The following is a 23,751-nucleotide window of genomic DNA, read 5'->3' as shown; positions in this document are numbered from 1 at the left end:
GGTTTTCCAGCAAGATTTGGGCGGTTTTTTTGGAGTGGTCTATAGACGGAGTGGTCTGATGATGCAATTTGAGCTGATGAGTATGACGTGTTTGGCTGAATGTGTTGACGTTTAAACATGCCAAATTGTTGGATAAGCCCATTTAGTTACATTCATTTCCCCATATAGTGCTGGTTTGCATAGTTTTGTGTTCATGCTCTACTGAGCCGCAGATGCCATTTTGTAGTCAGAATGTCTGTTGTGGAAACGTCTGCACGTGATATTTTGTTACGATTCAGGAGTTCTCATCTAATTCGGATACTTTGCATGCTCCACCGAATAACAACGGCTGGCTGTTTTGTCGGTTAAAAAGGTAGAGTCTTTCGAGTATCTTCCTTCAAATTTAAGAGAATATTTGTCACTACATTTCAGTATTCTGATGTCTTTTTATTCAAACTTCAGCAAAATCATGCAACTTGTTATGAATTTGTTTTGTCATTGAGAAGCTTGTTCGTTATTTGTCTATCTTAATATTTTGGTAACTTCCCAATGATCTCTGGTCGCTTTTTATTTCTTTTGGGAATTATGCCATTTGAGACGTAATCATGTTTTTCAATATTCTGAGATGAAAAAAATATCTTCAGAGACAATTTTGCATGACTGATTTCTATTTTAATTCATCTCTAAAGTATGTTTATGAACTTATCATCATCTTGAACGCGGCATTTTTTTTTGTATAGTTTTTTTTCTGCGATCATGTTTATTTTGTTGAACGAGGAATCCTTTGAAGATGCGAAAAAGCGCCAGCGAGTGATAGCATACTTTCACTTTCTGTAGTTTAAGGGCTATTATGAAGTATCACACGTTGGTTTCAAAACTATGTTTCACATCTCCAAAATTGTGCAAAAAGGAGAACAAAAAGTAGTGAAGGGAGCTAATATGTGGTGACCTTATAACTGCTTTATTTTTTTGTTACATGCCATTCACTGTTTAACAATTGATTTAAACTTAATTTTGAGTTTGAAAAAACGATTAACTATATGTTACCATGGTTTGAGTGAGTTACTGTTTACACATCTTTAAATCCATTGTATTTATAGCCTCATTAAACAAAGATCATTTTATTGGTGTCTACCATATTTAAACAGATCTTGTTGACTTTACTATCTTCATTATACTTTGTTTTCTTCATCATTAAATGTCAGTTTGGCCCTTTTAAGTAGATCAACCGAAATAAATATTTGTTTTTCATTGAAAAACAACAAAAAATGTTATTTAAGTTTGGCCAATTTTGCAATATGGAAAACGAAATGAAGAAATAAAAGACGAGGCTGCCCTGAAAATACAGTTGCGGCATTAAACTCAGAATATTTTCTGATATTGTTTCGTTTCGTTTTCTATACTCGCTAAATTTTAGCGCACATAGTTGGAGCACAACTCTCGAGTTTTTAATTGTTTCAGGCTAAAATCTTCTGTTTTTACTTGGACTGATAGAAACTTGTGTTTATTTTAAAATTGGGGTTGATGATGCCGAAGGAGCTTGACTGCAGCAGCAGCGATCCCTACGACCTCGAAGTGGACGAAAAGTGCAACAGTCTGTCCGCTTCGCCCGCTATGCTCTCAATTTCGCCTGAAAAACCCCAATTTTATTACAATAACCTCAACCCCAATGACCTTTCCTTAGTCAAACCCAACTCGCCTCTTCTTTCGCCCGCCTTAGCTAACGGGGACAGTTTTGTGGGGGTGAGTAGCGAAGGTCAATCAGAGGTGATGAGTATTGAGTCAGTCAGAAAGAGACTTGAAGTTGTTCACACTTTTCCCTGTCACGAAATTGGGACAGATGGAAAACTCATCCCTAGGTGAGTCGATCGGCAGAATTATTGACAAGATTGGGTTGGATTTGAACAAAAGAAATTTTAGGTTACATATGAGGTTTCCAACTTAAAACCACCATTTTTCCCTGTATTATACCTGCAATACACTTTCTCGCATGGCGTCTAATACATGTTTGCATAAGTCGAATAAGTTTAAATATAAGTCTTGCAAGATAGTATACAGCACGTCTATCAAAGACGTCTAATGCAACGCACACCTCGTAAAATGTAAATGACACATCTCAGCGCTGATATGATTGCATATTCTATCAAGGATAGCCGGTTACTGTGCAAGTAGCACAGAATGTTCCGGTCATAGTCTTAAAAAACACAACGAAAAATTGTTTGTTTTTCAAATTGTTGTCATTTTTCTGCGTGGAATGTTAAAAGGATCTGAGCCTGGGAATATTCGACATTTATAGTAAATTAAACGATTTTGAAAAAAATTCTGTAAAAAATTGACCAGAAAAACAAAAAAATCAAATTTTTTTTTAATTTGATTTTTTTTTACAGTTTTTGACTTTTTGATTTAAAAAACTACCAAAAAAGCGGTGAAGTACTCTAATAACTTTCTTTACTTGAGCAAAACCAAGTGTTTACGGCTTGAACTAAACTATTGTAAGCTTTTAAGCTAGTAAATTAAGCTATTGTAAGCTTTTAAGCTAGTAAATTAATCTATTGTAAGCTTTTAAGCTAGTAAATTAAGCTATTGTAAGCTTTTAAGCTAGTAAATTAAGCTATTGTAAGCTTTTAAGCTTGTAAATTAAGCTATTGTAAGCTTTTAAGCTAGTAAATTAAGCTATTGTAAGCTTTTAAGCTTGTAAATTAAGCTATTGTAAGCTTTTAAGCTAGTAAATTAAGCTATTGTAAGCTTTTAAGCTAGTAAATTAAGCTATTGTAAGCTTTTAAGCTAGTAAATTAAGCTATTGTAAGCTTTTAAGCAAGTAAATTAAGCTATTGTAAGCTTTTAAGCTAGTAAATTAAGCTATTGTAAGCTTTTAAGCTAGTAAATTAAGCTATTGTAAGCTTTTAAGCTAGTAAATTAAGCGATTGTAAGCTTTTAAGCTAGTAAATTAAGCTATTGTAAGCTTTTAAGCTTGTAAATTAAGCTATTGTAAGCTTTTAAGCTAATAAATTAAGCTATTGTAAGCTTTTAAGCTAGTAATTTAAGCTATTGTAAGCCTGCTCGCTCGCTTTACTCGCCCGAAACTAGACGAAAAGTCAAAAATTTCAAAACGATTTTCCTCGACACAGGGAAATTATGTTTGGAAGCTTTTAAAATGTCGTTCGAATCACTACTAAAAGGTGTTTAATACGATATATCACTCAACTCACTCCGATAATTTTTTGTGGTACCTGATTTTGCGTGGAAAACAAAAAAAGTAAAAAAACCAAAGCAGCCGAATACAAAGTTGCTGCCGATTTGTGAAATGGTGGGAAGATAATGAATAATTAGTGTTTTGTTTGTTGTGTAGCTTCCTCTCCTGCACATCTGCACACATGTTCATTCTGCACCAGGTGCCACACAGCCCCACCCAAGTACTCCTCAAGGTATGTCACGTGTCTAAATTCACTCCCACCCCCACTCCCACCCCTCACACATACTTATATAGTTTCATGATGAGTCACAAATATAGTTTCCTGATGAGTCAGCAATGCCTTCCAGCAGGGAACCCTGCTAAACTGAAAAGTTGTGAGAGTCGATACTTGCGAATAGCTTTACTCCATTGGGAGAACAACTTGCATGCATCTATCAGGACATTTCTATTCACCAACCGTCTGAATTTGAAAATATTTTAATTGTGTAAACTGTTTGTTTTTTTTTGGGAAATTTTAGCTAAAAGATGGCTATATTTGGTAGAATGAACGGGGAATTTTTGGTACACGTTTGCAAATTTGGCATGTAAAAAAATATTACACACCTTTATCCAGAACTTGTTATTTGCACAGTTTTGTAATCACCTGCCCTAATTTTTTTTCCATCGTGAATCAATTTACTGTTTTATTCGCGTATGAATTCGTCAATCCGAACCAATTTGCCACTTGCAAAAGATCTGTGATCAAATTCCCTCATGAGGGTTTTTATTGTTAGTTTAAATTCTGTGTCTATAGCGAATAGAACTGAGTTGCAGCAAATAATTGTCGTTTCTGCAATTCGCAGAGGATCTATAAAAGGCTATCCAGACTGTCTAGGCATAGTCCGTTTGTCTTATTTCGGACTGAAAATGACAAATATGTAGATCCTTGATCTGTACGAATTATGGATTAGTGCTGTTACTTTTGGGTCATCGAAATTATCTTCCAAAACACTTGAATAATACTCAGTTGTGAACAAATTGCATCTTGTTTTGAAAAAAAAAATCCGAAAAAAAACAGAAAAGAGTTCGCCCTAACACAAGCCTCATTCACTTTTCGGAACAAGATTGTAAATTTTACACTATCTTAGGGGCGGATCTAGGATTTTCTCGAGGGGGGTGGGCGGATTTTTAAAAAATATTCAAAAAATGTGTTGACCTTTTTTGTTTTTTTTAAGTCGACCAAATTGATTTTTTGAGCTCTCCCTAAGCATGTTTAGCCCCCTGTTTTGGCAAAATTTTCTGCGCCGCAGGCGAAATTCTGAAAAACCGTCAAAAAAGACGTTTTTAAGCACTTTTTTTGGAAAATTTTGACCAAAAATCTCGCGTTTTTTCGGCGCGCGCTCCCTCCTCAAAACTAGTATATATTGGCGCCAAAGGCACCTTAAGAAAAATTTAAGGATCGGTCGGCTGAAGTTTTCTTTGTATCTGTTAAGCGTGCGACTTTTGGACTTTTGGTGGGTTTACGCTCAGTTGCGCGTGTAATTCTTTCAATGAATGTTTTTGGTACATACTGAGTTGGTTTTCATTTTCAACGTTGTTTAACCTTAAAAAGCTCTTCAATCGTTCATAAAAAATTTTCTCTTGCTACAGTTGGACGCAGATTTGTTGACCGTTAGTTACCAAAAGCAGACCTTGCCCTTCCGGTTTTTTGAAATGAGCGCCTATGGATTCTAATAGATTATAATGGATTCATGACACAAAAATAATCCATTATAGTTCATTAAAGATGCAATATTCAGACCAAGAAATCGACTATATTGCCATTATAATCGATTATAATCCGTTTTTTTTGGCAAAGAAATTGATTACTTTTGCCAAGATAATTAATTATAATCGATTATTTTTGAAACAAAATTTCATTATAATCGATTATAATCCATTTTATTTTTAGAATTAAATTCGATCTTTTTTGCAGAAATTTTGCAAGAAATTTAGCAAAAGACATGTATACCATGTCTTTAACTAAATGCCATGTCTCTACGTCACCCCCTCCCTTGAAGTTTTTTTTATCTCCTCCCCAACTAAAGAGGACGGGGGCTAAACTGGGTGGGGGGATTGTAGATAAACTGGGGGGTGGGGGGGATTGTAGGTGTCAATCATTAACCCCACTCACTCAAAGTCTACAAATAAATAATTCCTCCCATGTTCAACCATAAAGTGGGTGAATGGCGCTTAAGGTAAACTGGCAGGGAGGGGGGGGGGTAAAGTAAAAGGGGTATTAACTGAGATGAGTTGAAAAAGTAGAGACAAAAAATATATAAATTTTTATGTGAATTGTAATATTTTATGAAACGTAATACGTAACAGCTGCACTAAACAGGAAATGAGATAACATTGAAAACAGAAGTTGAAAATTTCATGATTAACGTCTCGAAAAAATCCCTTATAATCGACTGTAATCAATTATAAAAGATTATATTGGCATATGAAATATTAGGATTATAATGCATTCTTAATGGATTATAACCTATCATGACGGATTATATTCACTTTGAAAATATTAGGATTATAATCCATTTTTAATAGATTATAATTATATATTCTGTATTTTTATAGGTATTGACCATATTATGACAATATAATCGATTATGATCCATGGGCGCTCGGTGCGGGCTTATTTTAATTTTTGAGGCCTAATGGGAAACATAATTATGAAGACAGTTGTTGAAAGCTGTCATTACGCAACCAAACTGTGTAGTTTGTGACTTGTAAGTGGATTCCGCAACAAGGACGCTCCCTTTGTTCTTCTTATTGGCTTGTTCTTTTATTCTCTTTGATCGTTCCGACAAAGTCTTAAAATGTTTAAAGACTACCTGGAATTCAGGAACATACAGACACAAAATTGTGCGCCTATCCAGTTTGACCTCGCAATGGTAATTGAACTGATACTAACTGCTGCAAGACATTTGACATGTCAATTTAATATGCCATCATGACCTGCGGTACTGTTTTTGTTTATTTCACTCATCCTTTTTATGACCCCACGTTTTGTCTAGGGGCAAAAACAAAAGTATTAATTTCTTCTACAATGTTTGGCTTCTCTTTAATTGAGATAGCAAGGGTTTTTCCTGCGCTAACAAATTAATAAAATCATCAACTCTTACAAATATTGTTCGGAAATTATTTTTGTGTTGCAAATGGTACGATACGCACCAAAAACATTTTTTGGGTATTGGCTGGTGTTCGCCATTTTGTAGTCGAATAACTCTTACTCGATTTCTGATTTGAATAGTAACTTTTTTCTTTATTGTGTGTTTTGATGCAAATCATGGTTTTCAGTTTATATAGCAAAAAAATACAAAAAACGTTTTATAAGTTTTGGTTTTGAACAATTTGTCAAATCCGTATACAGTTTTTTTTTGAAATTTGTTCTGAATGGTGGCAGGACAAAAAATACCATACAAATAGCTCCCGTGAAAAAAGATACTGTACCAAAGGATCCCTTGTACTAAAAAATGACCATACCATAAGATTCCCTGCCAATTTAAAAGATCCCATGAATTAAGAACATAAGTCAAGATCAAAGTGTAATCAGAAATAAATCTAGAGTAAAGATACCTCAATTAGTTTCGCGCTTTTAATGAACAACGCAAATCTAAGATAACTAAATTTAAACTGGACTCATTTTTTGGATTAGAAGTGCCAGTATGTGTTTAATTTAGTGTCAAAATGGCATTGAATTACAACAACTCAATTGAAATTGAATACTCTGTGCACTCACTATCTTACTCTTTAACTTGATGACTAGTCAAAAAGGAATTCTTTTACTAGGGAACATCACAAAAACGCCGAACAATCATGATTTTTAACGGCCATGAGTTTCAAAAGAAACGCGATACGAAGACAACACCACACTGGCGCTGCAGCACATAGAGAGCGTTTAAGTGCCCGAAAACATAAATCACTTTAATCTCAAACAGCAACAAGCATAGTCACGAGCTCAGCGCAGGACGCTCAGAAGCTCGACAACTAGTTCAGCAAGTGAATGAGACAGTTGAGATTTAACTAAATCCATTAAAAGCCAGATCATGGCAGCTAGTTTGCAATCGGTGCAGGATGACAATGAAGGCAACCCAACTGTCTTTGCCCCCACCGGTCGGCGATAACACGAATTTTAATTAGAAGTAAAGATGACCCTCATTTCGAATTACGGAGTCGTTTCATGCATTTTTGTCTCTCTGATAGCGGAAAAGAAGATGCGGAGCGCATAATGATTTTTGGCGATATTGGAACCTGAATGCACTCAAATTGTACAAAATAACATGGCTTATTGACAGTAATTGCAAAAAAGCCCTAGTCAGTTTTACCAGCTCTGCACTGTACACATCCAGATTTCCGGCTTTGATCCGCTTTTGCGCTTTGCGTCTACGCAATGCTCAGCAATAAACGCTTATCAACCTATAACAGGTTCCTAACCACACTTAAATCGCTTATCGGTGACGTAACTCCGGAATGACTTTTGATCGATTTTGAAATTGCGGCGTTGAGTGCTTTTGCATCTCATTATGAAACTGACATTAAGGAAGCTATTTTCTTCTCTGTCAAAACTTTATGCGGAAAATATCCGAATGGGCCTTGAGAAGAATCAAACAACGAGCTAGTCTTAGCGCTGATTATGACTCCTGCTCTTAGTTTTGTGCCGGAGTTAAAAGTGAAATTGGCCTCGACTTAGTAATTGAGGAAATAGACAGTGTGGCAACCAAACTGGATACTTCACAAAACGATCTCGGAAAATTAGACGAGCTCACGGCTATTTTTCAAAAAATGTATATTAAAGTGGATTTGATTGGCCCAAAAAGTATTTCCTATTTATTTATGAAATCATTGTCAATATGCGTTTTGGGGTCTAGTTCGAACCACTAATGCAGTTGATAGATGGTGTCTAGATTTACCGCTTTGTTTTGTTTCAAGGCAGCCATCCATCAAATTATACCTTTCTTGAAAAAGCTCAACTGAATTCCTACAACCAAAAACTCATTATTTTGAAAGCCTTCAGCGGTACTATCGGTTTATCCCGTAAGAAGTACCACCGTGATCTGAATGAAAAAATTCAAGAAATTAGTTTATGTACAGACTCATACATATTTTCTAATATTCGTTCACTTGCTTATTTAACCGTTTATATATTTTTTTAATTTTGCCTAATTTTTCCTAAATTTAAATTTGTCCGATCAATCTTTTTTATAGACGTATCCTCGCGCCCTCTCGGAGACTGCGGAAACGCAACACTACCACTCGCATTAGGAAGGACGGTCTCTAGCAATTTAATCCCAGAGCATTTGCCTTTATTTACGGGACGCTAGGTTGGGGGTAGGGGCCTATGAAACAATGCTAGAGTATACCGTGTAGCAAAAATATGATCAAAATTGAGAAATGATTTTTTTTATCGAAAAGATTGGCAAGTGATTCGCAATGAAGATGATTTCAAAGCTTTAGAATTTTGCAAAAACTTAAATTCGAATTTGTACCGACGTGAGTTGTCTCAAAAATCAGACCATTTTTGGCAAAGTTGGTTTGATAAATTGGAAGTTGAGTGTTTTTGCGTCTCATTAATAAACTGAAATTAAAAGATGCTATTTTCATCTCTGTCAAAGCTTTATGCGGAAAATATCAGAATTGGGCTTCAAAAGGACTTAGACGAGCTCACGGCTTATTTCCAAAAAAAAACGATTTTAAAGGGGATTTGATTGGCCGAAAAATTGGCTTTGATTGGCCTGGAATTTGTTGTTACGTATGCGCCACACGCATTTATAACTACAAAGTCCGGTAATTTTTGTTGTCACGAAAGGTTATCTTCGAAAACGTAATAAAAACTTTGGAAATCGCTTATTTAAATGTTCCTGCCAGTCATCCAGAAGTGCTCCCTGCTTGTCCGTGGCTAGATTTCCTTAGATGTTCAATGTCGACGCGTGCTTACATCAGCTTTAGTCCCTGGGCTGGCATGTAGTCCCTCCCAATGATTGATAGTCTGCACCCTCCGATCAAGTTGATGACCGCATGTGTTGTTCATGCACTAGAGTTTACTGTTGCGTTCATTTTCCCATAATCTTCAGCAGATTGCTTACTTAATACCTCGATTTGTCATCATCTGAACCGATCTTTGTAGACGTATCCTCGCACCCTCTCGGAGAACGCCGAAACGCAACACTACCACTCGCATTAGGAAGGACGGTCCCTAGCAATTTAATCCCAGAGCATTTGCCTTTATTTACGGGACGCTAGTTTGGGGGTAGGGGCCTATGAATCAATGCTAGAGTATTCCGTGTAGCAAAAAAAATGATCAAAATTGAGAACTGATTTTTTTATCGAAAAGATTAGCCAGTGATTCGCAATAAAGGTGATTTCAAAGCGTTAGAATTTTGCAAAAACTTAAATTCGAATTTGTACCGACGTGAGTTGTCTCAAAAATCAGACCATTTTTGGCAAAGTTGGTTTGATAAATTGGAAGTTGAGTGCTTTTGCGTCTCATTAATAAACTGAAATTAAAAGATGCTATTTTCATCTCTGTCAAAGTTTTATGCGGAAAATATCAGAATTGGGCTTCAAAAAGACTTCCGAATCAAACAGCGAGGTAGTCGTAGCGCTGATTATGTTTGCTGCTCTTAGTTTTGTGCCTGAGTTAAAAGTGAATTGGTTTCGACTTAGTAATTGAGGAAATAGACAGTTTGGCAACCAAACTGGATACTTCACAAAACGATCTCAAAAAATTAGACGAGCTGACGGTTTTTTTTTCCGAAAAACGTATATTAAAGTGGGTTTAATTGGCCCAAAAACACTGTCCTATTTCTCTATGAAACCATTGTCAAAATGCGTTTTGGGGTCTAGTTCGAACCACAAATGCAGTTGAAAGGTGGTGTCTAGATTTACCGCTTTGTTTTGTTTCAAGGCAGCCATCCATCAAATTATACCTTTCTTGAAAAAGCTCAACTGAGTCCCTACAACCAAAAATTCAGTATTTTGAAAGCCTTCAGCGGTACTATCGGTTTATTCCGTAAGAAGTAAAACCGTTATCTGAAAGAAAAAACTCAAAAAATTAGTTTATGCACAGACTCTTACATATTTTCTAATATTCGTTCACTTGCTTATTCAACCTTTTAAGTTTTGTTTTAATTTTGCCTAATTTTTCCTAAATTTAAATTTGTTCGATCAATCTTTTTATAGACGTATCCTCGCACCCTCTCGGAGAACGCCGAAACGCAACACTACCACTCGCATTAGGAAGGACAGTCCCTTGCAATTTAATCCCAGAGCATTTGCCTTTATTTACGGGACGCTAGGTTGGGGGTAGGGGCCTATGAAACAATGCTAGAGTATTCCGTGTAGCGAAAAAAAAGATCAAAATTGAGTACTGATTTATTTTATCGAAAAGATTGGCAAGTGATTTGCAATGAAGATGATTTCAAAGCTTTAGAATTTTGCAAAACTTAAATTCGAATTTATACCGACGTGAGTTGTCTCAAAAATCAGACCATTTTTGGCAAAGTTGGTTTGATAAACTGGAAGTTGAGTGCTTTTGCGTCTCATTATTAAACTGACATTAAGAGTGCTATTATCATCTCTGTCAAAGCTTTATGCGGAAAATATCAGAATTGGGCTTCAAAAGGACTTAGACGAGCTCACAGCTTATTTCCAAAAAAAACGTTTTTAAAGGGGATTTGATTGGCCGAAAAATTGGCTTTGATTGGCCTGGAATTTGTTGTTACGTATGCGCCATACGCATTTATAACTACAAAGTCCGGTAATTTTTGTTGTCACGAAAGGTTATCTTCGAAAACGTAATAAAAACTTTGGAAATCGCTTACTTAAATGTTCCTGCCAGTCATCCAGAAGTGCTCCCTGCTTGTCCGTGGCTAGATTTCCTTGTATGTTCATTGTCGACGCGTGCTTACATCAGCTTTAGTGCCAGGGCTGGCATATAGTCCCTCCCAATGATTGATAGTCTGCACCCTCCGATCAAGTTGATGACCGCATGTGTTGTTCATGCACTAGAGTTTACTGTTGCGTTCATTTTCCCATAATCTTCAGCGGATTGTTTACATAATACCTTGATTTGTCATCATCTGAACCGATCTTTGTCAGCCGCACGTTTTGTGTGCCCAAGGTACGTTTGAGTTCTCCGATTGTGAAAGTAGAAATTGGCGCGCCACTGTCGATCCATTCTTTCGTTACCTTCTCGTTGATTTTCAACGAGAGCTTAGCCTCCGCTCCTCTCTGTTCCTCTTCTTTTTTGAAAGGACATCACAATATAATTGTTGGAACTATCCGAATCCCTCCGTGGGATGCTTCTTGCGTCGCGTTATCCCATTTGTAGGAGTTCTCGCGTTGGAAAGCTACGTCGTCATGCTCTGTAATGTTTTCCCCCCTGTCTGACTGGTCCGTCCCTGTGAATAAGGCCCGCTCAGCCTCTGCCTGCGGCGTTACGTCGTCGACAGGTATATTCGTAATGTCCCGTTTTACAAAAATTAGACAGTGCATTTCGCGCTGGGCATTTCCCGATGCGGTCAGCTGTGAATCCACTTCGCAGCTGTGAAATCTATCTGTAAAATCCTCCCTCCGATCCCCTTCCGCGCCCTTGGATGTCCACTCGAATTGTGCTTACCGCCACCTTGTAACTCTTCGAATATTTGTCCCTGCGCTCGTATGACAAAGCAATCCGGTTTATCTCATCCGGAGTTTTGCTGGAACAACATTGTTCCGTCTACGCGTTCCTATTAGGCATTTTGACAATGAATACATCTTGTAGCACTCTGCGCTCCAGGATTCCCCCTCCCCGAGTTGCACCGCGCTTCTAATCCTTAAAGACTATGTGAAACATCTCCAGCGATTCACCATCCCGTTGCTTTCTTGACAATAGTTGTTACGTTTCCAAGGTTTCATTGCGTTTGTTCATGAAAACATCTTCAAAAACGTCAAGCTACCTCGGATACTTCGTCGTCGAAAGGTGCATGTGGGGCATACGGTTGTATTTCGTCCTGCCCTCGTTCGCCCAGATATAGGTACAGGTTTGAGATCACTGTCTGCTCCACCTCCGCACGGTTTTTTGCGAGCAAGTTCGCTGATTAACTTGAGCTGCTGTGAGAGTCTTCGCGAAATAAAATAATGTGGAATTAAATCCATGTTTCGCTATTACTCTCCAGGTAAAGCGCGTTATCCAGTGTTCCCATAACATTGATACCTCCGTCCACGTACTCGGCCAGAATGCCGTTATTCCTAGCCGGTTTTGCCGAGTTCGCGCGCCGTATCCTGCTTGCTGCGCCATAACAAAAACATCGTATTCAATACGTTAATTCAATGTTTTAAAACTGTTCAACCGTAATTAAAAAATGTATAATTCAACACACTGTTTTAGAGTTTCAATTACTCGTTTGCAAGATGGCAGGTACTAATCAAAATGACAGATAGACAGATCCAAGGGCGTCAATAAATAAAACGCAGATCAACTGTTAAGCTTAAAATATTTGTTCTAGTTTGTTTGACACTTGAAAACACGATTTGAGTTTTTTGGAATAGAAATCACACTTTTTTGATACTGCATTAGATTATTTGCAAGCTTTCTGTGTGCAGAATCTGCAAAAACAGAGAAAACTCGCCCATTTTAAAGACTGATTGAGAAAATGCAAATAAAATTTTTCGAAAAAATTTTCCAAGCTCTCCCAAAGCTTTAAAAAGACCCAGTTTTGGCAAAGTTTCTGCGCCGCAGGCAAAAAGTTTTGAAAAAATAGGCCATAAATAGCGTCTTTAGGCACTTTTTGGAAAAAGTTTTCCCAAAAGTCTCATTTTTCGGCGCGCGCTCCCTCTCCCCTAAAAGTTAGTATATAGTAGCGCCAAAGGCGCTTTCAGAGAAATTTTAGGGTCCGCCAGTCAAAAATGGATATCTCAAAATAGCTCAAAGGGAGATTCGAATCCTTTTGGGTCGGCAGGGGGTCGAATCCCTGAGGAAAAGGTCGTTCAAATCCGCCCCGGGGTGATGGTCGCCCTTTTAATTGAGTCACATTGGCCCCGGGGCACTTTTAATTGGTTTGTGAATGGCTGAACTAGCAAAAGTCCAGCACCTAAGAAAGGTTTTTTTCGAGGTTTTTTCTAACTCTCCAATATCTGGACAAAACCATGACATTCAGTTGGCATCTTACATAGTTAATAGTGTTTTTCACAGGCAAGAAGAGCGCTGAATTCGATAGTACGAATCACCAGCAAGAAAAGTCGGCCAGAGGTTATGACCTTTTGCTACGGGGTGAGACATGAAGACAGTCAACAGGTGCAGATATGTGCCTCCGAACGGTTTCTCATTCCAAATGCAGAAGAAACTGTCAAGAGAATCGAGAAGCTCATTTGTGAAATCATGCAGAGTTTTGCCTCGTAGCTTTACTTCCATTGCAAATTAAGTTAATTCAACTATATCTCTCATTTAAGTTATGTATTTTGAAATGCTATATATTGTTTTTTTTTTAAATTACAAGTAGTTAAATATTCTCGTTCTTGTTTTTTTTTTACATAATACAGCTAACAGGAACATGACCCGCACTGGAGTTTCATGAATAATATTTGATTATATTGGATTTTCATCGTCATTCTATGAAAAAATCAAAAATAATTGATTATAATGGGTTGAAATTGGATTATAATAGCTCTAAAATAATTCTTGTCAAATAAAAAAAAATCATTTTACTTGATTCTAATCAATTATAAATGATTTATAATCAATGAAAATGGACTATAATCCTTTTTTTGTAAGTTTATCCCAAAATTTTGAACACAGTTCAGTATATTGCAAAGTTATGCTTTTGACTTGACACGCGTTACAGATAAAACGAGATTTGATTTAGTTTAAAAAGTATTTTCAATTATCGTCCCTCCAATATAACCCCTCACCCCCCCCTCACGTCTATCTCCTCCCCGCTTACACCAAAGCACCCCACCACCTCCCGTTTACCATCCCGCGTGGAGCGGGATAAACGTGGGAGCAGGACAGGACGTAAGCGAGATTTATGAGCAGCGGTGTAAACTGGGCGGTAGGAAAAGGGGTGTCATTGGAGTAACTGGTGGGCGGGGGATAACTGTGGGGGGGGGGGGTGCTAAACTGGATGTGGAATAAACATCGGGAAGAATAAACTGGTTGAAGGGGCGAGCGTGTACGGAGAAAATGAGTGGTAGGGGGATTAAACGGGCGTTATAAAATTGAGTTAAATTAGAATTCGAGTAGGCCCTGAAGTTGTTGAAAGCTTTGCAATTAATTGTGCAAAAAATACAGAGAGATTTTAATCTATTAAAATCAATCAGTATCGGATTTAGGGGGGGGGGGGGGTGCTGTCCCCACTTTGATTTTTTTCAAAAATTTTTTCAAAGGGCCCTTTTGGCTTGGTCTTTTTGTAGTAGAGGCGTGACAGTACTAGAGGTGTGAAAATGGGTACAATTTTGAGGCCTCAACTCAGACTCATTTCAGACTCGATGCAGGTACCTGCTAACAGGTACCTGTCAACCTGCCTCATACATAGTATACATACCCCGTTCAAAATTACCTTGCTCGTTCTAAAATCAGCTCAATCTAAGTCACTTGACTTCACACTGCAATTCAGACTGAACTTCAACTTCAACCGTCCAGATGTCAAAGCGGATGCTCCCAAGGACTCCCAAGGTTTCTGATTTCAAGACGCTCAAGGCCTTCTTCACGAGTGGACCCAAGAAGTCATCGCCCTCATCCAGTGCAACTACTCCTGAGCCTGGCAACCCTGGACCATCAACTCATGAAACGCCCAAACCTGGGCCTTCAAGGCTCTTAGAGCCACTCTCTCTCACCTTTGGCCACCATTAAAATTGAAACTCTTTCATCGACTTGTTCTATATCTCCGCTCTCTGACCAAGCCTGCTGTCTCCAGTTTGCATAGCATAGACATAGGGGTTGGATTTTCCGATCCCAAGAAATCATCCGATCATCAGATAAAAATAAACATAGATTTGACATCCAAACAGTTAACCAAGGTTTTAAGATTCGTTTGTGGATTCCGCTGACAAATGGATAAGTCCATGCTTTCAAATCGGCGTTGCTATATAAAATAAAAAAAAAATTTCACCTCTAGCTTTTAGTTGTACACATGCGAAATCAGTAATAAACAAAAACGCAGAATCCACTAACAATTTGCGGAATCCGCTTACATTTGCATATTCCGCATAGAAAAATTTGATCCAACAACCTCTGGCTTGGTGGTCATTTTTTTTACCTCTCGGCGAACAGACCCGTTAGGCGAACAAATGTAAGAAGTCGTCCTTTGCAAATAATCAGTTACAAGAGTTTCTGAGTTGCAAAACCATTTTCTTACCCTTGAAAACAGTTATTACACACTTTATAAAAAAATGACACCTGAAAAAAAACGTTAAGGATAATGATAAACTTAGTTTTGCACTCGAAGTCAGTCATATATCGTATTGATCGGTAATGGATAAAGGAACTCAAACCAAAAATAAAATAAAATCAGAACTGAAAATAATTTTAAAACTAGTTTGATATGTAGGATCAACCGCCGTAAAATTTTTTGATCTATCGTTGAACACCTTTTAGACTTTTTGTATTAGTAACTAAAACATACAATCAGAATTTCAATTTAAATTATTACTATCGTGAAAATTGATTTTTAGTATTGAGAAACCGCGTTTTTTGAATACTAAAAAGTCAACTGTCAAAATATAATAGATTAAATGAAAATTCTTGATGGAATCTTCGTTACAAGGTTCCATAAAAGGGAGCAAATGACAAGATCGAAAACCGTTGTTTTGGATTTCATTATTTTCTCCCCTTTATGGTGCCTTGTAACGAATATCCTCCCTATAAAGATGTATCACTCCCAATATGCCCCCACGAAATTTGTACTTTGTTAACTACCCTCCCATTGCAATAGGGGAGAAATAGTAAACATGATCCCCTGTTTTTTTTCCCCCGAAATTGTTGGGGAAAATGTACAGTTGATCTCCATTTGTATTGGTTATTGCCAGTGTTTTGGATTTAGCAGAATTGCAACAAACTATCGATACCGACAACCAATATCTGGGATTTTGCAGACTTGCAACAAACTATCGATTGTCAGTATTTGGGATTTTGCAGAACTGCAACGAAATATTGTCGTTATTTGAGATTTTGCAGAACTTATTGTCAGTATTTGGGATTTTTGACAGTATTTGTGATTTTGCAACTGCAACGAACTATTACCAGTATTTGGGATTTGCGCATATGTATTTAATTTTCTTTGTTCCAAGTTCGTTTTAGGTTTTCAGTCAGTATATATTAAGATTTTCTCCTTGAGTTAAAATTTGTACTCCAATTAGAAATTAAAACAAAATCGGAACAAAATTAATAAAAATGGACCGAACTGATCAGTATTTAAGATTGATCTGAACTGCAACACGAACAAATGTCAGTGAGATTTTGCTAACCTAGAGAAATAACTGTTTCAGTTTTTGTGATGGGTTATAGACTGAACGGCGCCATTACACATTCCTCTCCGTCAAGATTTGAGATTTTGAAAAACTAGAAACAAAGTAATTCAGTATTTGGGATGGGCAATAGACTGAACGGCGCTATTACACATTCCTCTCCGTCAAGATTTGGGATTTTGCAAAAAAATAGAGAAAGGACAATTTCAGCATTTGTGATGGGCTTATAGACTAAACGGCATCATTACACAACTTATTCAGAAGCGATCTTATAAATAGTGATTTGTTTACTGAAAAAAAATATTTAAGACGGGGAAGCATAATTACCCCTAACTTTTTTTAAGAAAACAAAACGTTGGGCCATATATTATAACAGAAAAAAATACCCGTAGAAGTATAACAGAAACAATATAGTTACAATGCAGTTTAATTGGATAGTTCAAGAATAATTGATCTCCTCGGATTAACATAATTAACCATTCGATGAGCGTATGATAATCACGGATTGTGAAATCTAACAATTGAAAATCATTTAATCAAATTGAAGAAACATTTAGTGACTCTTTTAGTTGATGGCTTAAGAAAGCATCGAAACAATTATGACTCTAAGTTGACTATGAAGTATATCCGCTGGCTATGAAGCTTAAACCAATTTTGGCCAAGTCGGTTAGGCCAAGTCAAAAATTACGCCATAAACCACAATTAGTTTTCCGATTAAGCAAATTGGTAATTCTACGGATATGGATAACTTAAATAACGCCCTCTATTCATTCATCACTGCACCTCTTTCGAATTCAGTTTGAAAATCTTCTAAATGCATTCATTACTGCACCTTCATCGAATAAAGTTTCCGACAAACAACTCCGACAAACAAAACCGACACAAACATCGCCAAAAACCGATATACGAATCGGCATACGACTCGACGTACCAACAAACAAACCGACTTGAACCGACTTACGAATCGACAGACATATAAGCGACATACAAATCAGGACGCACAAACCGACGCGTACGAACCGACATACGAAAGGACGGCTCGCCCGATACGACAAACGACTCTTCGATGACCGAGAAAATATGGAGCAACAAAAGTGGAATCGCTTTTCGATAGCATCAGATAATGATACAAATTTTGTAGACGACAAAATTCTTGTGGAAATAGCAGGAAACGATTTGGCAAACAAATATCGAACATGGCAAAGACTAGTTTCAGAAATGGTAGATGGAACAACATTGGAAGTTGACGATCTTGTACGAAAAATGGCAATACCACGGCAATGCAGTCATTCAATTGCAGTAGCAGCAGGAATCATGCAGATATTAATTCTACGTGGCTTCAAAGAGATAATGTGAAACGAATAAAGGAGGAACCTGAACAAGTTTCTTATTTCAGAAACAATGCTACCCGAAAACTCACTTTTTTGTGTGACAAACCATCAGAACAGCTCGACACCGCCCTTAGAATAGTTAGGAACCTCATCAGTTGTAGGAACCTCATCAAGAACCCCGACATCAACAGCATCAGCAACCTCACAACCATTAGCCCTTCCAGCACTCAGAACCATCAAGAAGTTCAGCAACCACATCTTTATACAGGTACCAACATATTCAAATTTGAAGCATGCGATTCATTGCAAAACTACTCGAAAGAGAGCACTGACGACACTACAACTGTGGCGCACTCAAAAAAACCTTGGCGCCAAGTTCTGTTTTATGTTCGATGCCAAAGAATTAGCATGCAAGGACTAATGGGAGTAGCTGAAAAGGACTCGCAGATAATAAAACGCAATAAAGGTGGTCGCAAAAAATGTAGATTTACTTTTTTGACCTGTTTTACGATTACTCGTTTATTTAAGAAAAGCGTATCTTTGGAAGATTTCCAGAACAGTTTGGCTAAGGCGACAAAAACTGGAAATGTTGACGATATTATCAACACTATTCAATCTCGGCTTGAAATTACAGGCTTCAAATCATTCGTTCCTTCTCCTAGGCACATTTGTCGAGCAACCGCCGAAATAGTGGTTCACTTTACAAACTTCTGTAAGCCCGAGAAAATACTTTCTGGAATCAGAAACGACCTAGTTTCTTGCGTCAAAGCATTTTCGTTTCCTTCAGTGAAAAACACGAAGCTTCAAAGAGTACGCGTGGGTATCTGTGGAGACAGCTGTGAGGTTGGTGGTGTGGAGGTTACCAGGCTCGCGTTCAGGCTCCTCGATGTCAACATTAGTGTACAGTCGACTCTCAACGTTTTCTGTTTCGCAGGTAAGTCAATTTTGTTTTAGATACTTTATATTTTATTTACTAAAGAAAAAAATCTGTCAGGTTTATTGGTCTCGGCATCGATTATATGCTATATAGTCAGTATGGTTAACTTTGTTTGCTCTTTAACTAAATTAGGCACTTTGGCTCCACGCTGTACTTTATGTTCCAAAAAGTAATAATCGTCAATGAAGCAGAGCGCAGAATATTTCTGTGTACGGACAAAAACCAGTGCGGAATTTAGGAGCAAATAATTAATCATTGTAAAAGAAATCCATAACCAAGGCTTAAAACACTGAGAACTCAAAATTGTGAAAAAACCCCTTGATTGTTTTTATCAGCCTTTGCAATGTCTTTATCTTTCGGAGCCAGGTAGAGCTACAAGGATGCAAAAACCAATAACGAAATTCAAATCTGCTGAAATTCAAATCGGATCTGTCTATGCCTGCAAAACTGGATATGTCGTTTTTTCCTTACTCAATCGACTAATGATTCACTGTACCGTGGAAAAGACAGCAGATACATACGCTATGGAGCAGAACGTTGGTCCAACCACTGCAGGCGACCAAAAATCGGGCTGGTTACACAATCAAACAAGTTCCCTAAGACAGTTAGGAGCAAAACTGACCTATAGTGGCGCTTCACCCTTTTGCTTGAGGCTGGTTATCGGTGTCTCGAATAAGTAGTCATCTGATCCAGTCTCGTGACTCCCACTGTGTGTGTCAATTGACACTACAGACTTCCGTCCACTAACTTGCGAGCCAGGGACTGGTAAAAGAACTGAAATCATTGTGTTATTTCGAAAAGAGTTACCCAAGACGTCACTGGTCAGCATCGAATACATTCGATGCGTTTGTCCAGATGCCACCTACATGATTACGCGATGTGTGGAAATAGGTCTTCGTAAAATGGCACAAAAAATAACCGATGATATGCATCCTCACGAAAAGTTTGCCATTCAGCGCTTTGAGGAAAATTTGACCAGACAGGGGGTCAAAAAGCCATTTTTTCATTCTACCACTGTCTCGACAGGAAAAACAAGCAAAGCTGGAAAAGAGGGTGCAGTATCTCTTTCTGGAATCTGTGCACTGACTGTCATCGCTGACAAGGATGAAATTAAGGAGGGTTCCACAGAAACTGCAGATCTTTTTGAAGTAGTATGGAAAAAGGAAGTTGTTGGCCCCAAAGAAAATACACATACGTAGCTTAAGTCTGTAAAAGTGTTACAAGCCATCTACCCGAGTCTCGTCTTTGAAATTCCTGTAAAAACCCTTGGGTGGATCACCGCCTATGATGCCAGTGGACTTTTGTGAAAGTGCTTGAATGAATGCTTGAAATTACTGAGAGCAAGAGGTGATTTTAACGCTTCAGAGTACAAAAAGTGGGCTGAAATCTACTATCAAGTTTCGGTGCTTATCTTTGGAGAACAACGGTTGACCCCTTTCAAACTGAAATTCGTTTTAAGACCACAGCTTGAGGTGAGCAATTTTATACGAAGTCCCCTGGAACATTTCTGCGAAGCTCTCGAAAAATCCAACCACCATGCGAACAAGGATTTTCAAAGTAGGACAAGGCGAGGCGGAGGAAGATTGCATAACCAAGACCCATTGTTCCTCGAAATGTTTTTTTTATTCTGCTAGTTAATGAAATCTGGCAAGTGCACACGTACTTTTCTAAACTACAGAACTTTATAAGGAAGTTTCAAAACGCGACCAGACGTTTGCAATGCATATAGATTTCAATCATTTGGCCGTCCCAAGTTTTTAGTTTGAGTGTTGAGAACACATTTTTTAACAAATTTCGAAATTTTCATTTCCAATTGTTTGTTCGGGCGAACATTGCTTCGAGGTAAGAAACCACTTGGGTCAGCTCGTTGACCTCTATTTACGACAATCCTACAACATCCTAGTAATGTATATATTTGTTTTGTATCTATTGTTTTGTGCACGTTGTTTTGTAGTTCTTGTTCCCTCAATTTATCCAATAATCCTTCTATACGTTTGTTTAAATAAGCGTCCAGAAAAAATAATATATTATTTGAGCAATCTCTCCCTTTTATGACATATTGAGCTGTCTCGAGTTTCGAGTTTTTATAATGTGATTTTGGGTTCTCCGCGTCTATGGAGATGTGGTCTATAGGTTCATTCAATTAATAATAGTTCAAATGGTTTGGAACATGTCTCAAGTACCTATTGAGCTATCTCCCCATAAAAGATTGCCCAATTGATCCGAAATTGTTTTTTTAATCGGGTTTGTGGTTTTTGTCCTATATTTTATCGCTTCAGTTTTCATGTTTACGTCATCCGTATTTTCATTATCTGGTACGACTTTTTAAGGTCCTAAGTTTTTTAGCATGGGATTTTAATTTGAATTAGTTTTTAATTGTTTCGCTATTTGTAAATTTCTCAGCTCTGTTTTTAAATAAGTTCTTAGGCTTAACATTTAACATTTATTTAACGGCTTAAGTTTATGTTACACGAGTAAAGTAAAATCACACTGAGTACTTTGAATGGAAAAAATTTCTCGTTTTCTCTAAGTGTTTCAACAGGGATAGGTCGTAAAACTTTTTAGTTTCAAAACTTGAAAGCTCAGTATTTTGTTTTAACAGATTTCTTTTCGGCACTCAACCAACCATTTGTTGGTTTATTTGATTATCAAAAAGCTTTCAATTTTGCGAAAGCTTTTTGTATAATTTTTAAGCGTCTCTGGAGACAACCAAAAAACGTTTTAGTTGAAGTAGTATTTTTTGAACTTTTTCAAGTAGTTTTTTCCCTTCAAATCTAACAGTTTTGTTAAGCATAGTTTGTTTCACAAATTAAACTTCTTTAAATGCTTTTTTATTGAGCATTAAGAGCTTCCCGGTTCCTTTCAGCATGATCTCGAGGCAACGCAGTTGTCTTTGTACCCATAGATCTCGGGCTTGAGTATCGATCGGACCCTGCTTTTCTCAGTAAAGAAACTGATTTGTTTTCAAGTTGTAGTTTATTTTATGAACTTTTCTTTTATAGATGACAGTCGTTTCAAAATCGGCGATTGTTATTTTTTTTAGTTTGAAAAAATATTCGCTCAAACTTTTTATGACAACAGTTTCTTCTGGCGTTTTTCTTTGATTTTGACTCGATGAGCATCTAGCTACTTTTTGTTGGCTTGAAGGCCGCTCGGTTAACTTTGAATGTTTTTTTTTCTACTTTTGAGTGCTTCTCGGTTGTTTTTTCGAAATTGAGGTTTTCAATTTTCCCATAAAAGATTTTTTTTTCTATTTGTAAGTAGTATAACAATCCACCGGTGCTCCTTACTGGAGGCCTAAATCAGAGAAGGTTATCCGTGGGCCATCGCATATCCTTAATGTTGGCTCTTTTTTTTCGAAAAACCGTGAAATTGGTATCCCCGAAAAACCGTGAAAACGAAAATGGTGGAAATTTATCAAAAACATTTTGTAAACGTTCTTATCTTCATTCTGAACTTTCGACTATGAATATTGTGACATCGTGAGAGCAAAAATTTCCCATTATTCCGACCGTTTCAATTCATGATGATTTTTTTTCAATTTTTTTTTTTATAATTCACTCTTTAGTTTTGGAGAATAAGAAACAATTTTAAATTCAATCTATTTAATGCTCTTGAACAATCTGGGAATTCAGTTCTAAAGAATCATACCCTGGCGGATTTTCTTCGTTTAAAAATGCAATAAAACATGAAACTTCAAATATATAAAACCATGCAACAGATTTTATTGAAAAAAGAACAAGAATTTGTTCTAAGTAGAGACTTTATAGCTGACTAAAATTCTAAGTGCGTCTCTTTTCTCCTTTTTTGCTTCTGATGATTGGTGAACCGCAAGTTTCGCTTCTTAGATCGATCACCGCAGTGGTATCTTTTCCTCGGGGTCTTCTGGACAGCATAAACTAGATGTGTCTGAATGGTTTCAGATAAAATTCGGTACTGCCTGCTAAATTTTTATTTAATTACCGCTGACTCATAGTGTGTGATCCGCAACACTAAAACTCACTCAAGTTCGTTAAATGCGAGTCACTTGTTTCCTTAGTAAGGCTTCCCTCTCAATTACTTTCACTTACGATTGAAGCATAAAGTTATCCTCAAAAGCAGAGAAGCAAAACAATTGTGCAAAAGGAATTACTTGAATCGAAAGATGACAGTGCACTTTAATTGACAGCGACTGTTCGATTTCCCTGTTTTTTGGATTGAATGCTAATTTTTTTCAGTCAAAACGTCTGATTTTGAACGGCGATGCTTTACATTTTGCGAACCAAAACTTTTGTGCGTTTCGGGTGATTCCTTTTGCACAACACTTCTACCCAACTCCTAAACACGGATTGCGAGATTTTGGAATCATTTCTAAACTAGTATTGATAGACCAATTATATTTACGATGGAATATCACTATAAAATGTTTATAACTAACCAATAATATTTATCACTATAAAATATTTATAACTAACCAATCATATTCCATCTCTAACATTTACACTTATTTGTAAGTGCTGAAACTACTTATAGTTTCAGCACCAGAACAATTTCAATAAAATGGAACCAGATCTAAACTAGTATTCATCATTGGTTTTTATTATGACATTTTATCTCTATAGAAAATTAAATACTAACCAATAATACTCCATCAAACTAACAACCTTTTTATTTGCAAAGTGTTGAAACTACTTGTAGTTTCAACACCAGAACAATTTGAATTAAACTTAGAATAAAGTTGTTCTCATTCTGGAACTAACTCGCGCAAACCGTGTACACTAGATTTTTTGAGACTAGGAGAAATAAGAGTAGGATTAAGATTGGTATTAGACTACGAAGTTGCACGAATCTATCCGGCCGAAAATAAGATA

The 23,751-nt window shown here is 37.1% G+C and overlaps 1 protein-coding gene across 2 annotated transcripts; it reads left to right on the top strand.

Annotated features, from left to right (window-relative positions):
- Window positions 1–237: 237 nt before the first annotated feature.
- On the top strand, window positions 238–13,671 carry LOC134854207 (TBC1 domain family member 23-like). 2 transcript variants are annotated; one of them, XM_063870367.1, is made up of 4 exons: window positions 238–352; window positions 1,441–1,838; window positions 3,329–3,404; window positions 13,365–13,671. In XM_063870367.1, the coding sequence occupies exons 2-4, from the start codon at window positions 1,504–1,506 to the stop codon at window positions 13,569–13,571; spliced, it is 618 nt and encodes a 205-aa protein (XP_063726437.1). In that variant the 5' UTR covers window positions 238–352; window positions 1,441–1,503; the 3' UTR covers window positions 13,572–13,671. The 2 variants fall into 2 exon arrangements, with proteins under 2 accessions (XP_063726437.1, XP_063726436.1); XM_063870366.1 differs by having other exon boundaries at window positions 247–1,179.
- The last annotated feature ends 10,080 nt before the right edge of the window (window positions 13,672–23,751 follow it).

Source organism: Symsagittifera roscoffensis, chromosome 9 (assembly GCF_963678635.1).
Source record: "Symsagittifera roscoffensis chromosome 9, txSymRosc1.1, whole genome shotgun sequence".
Lineage (NCBI taxonomy): Eukaryota > Metazoa > Xenacoelomorpha > Acoela > Convolutidae > Symsagittifera > Symsagittifera roscoffensis.
The sequence above is the reverse complement of the archived record's forward strand: the minus strand, read 5'-3'. Positions and strand labels throughout refer to the sequence as shown.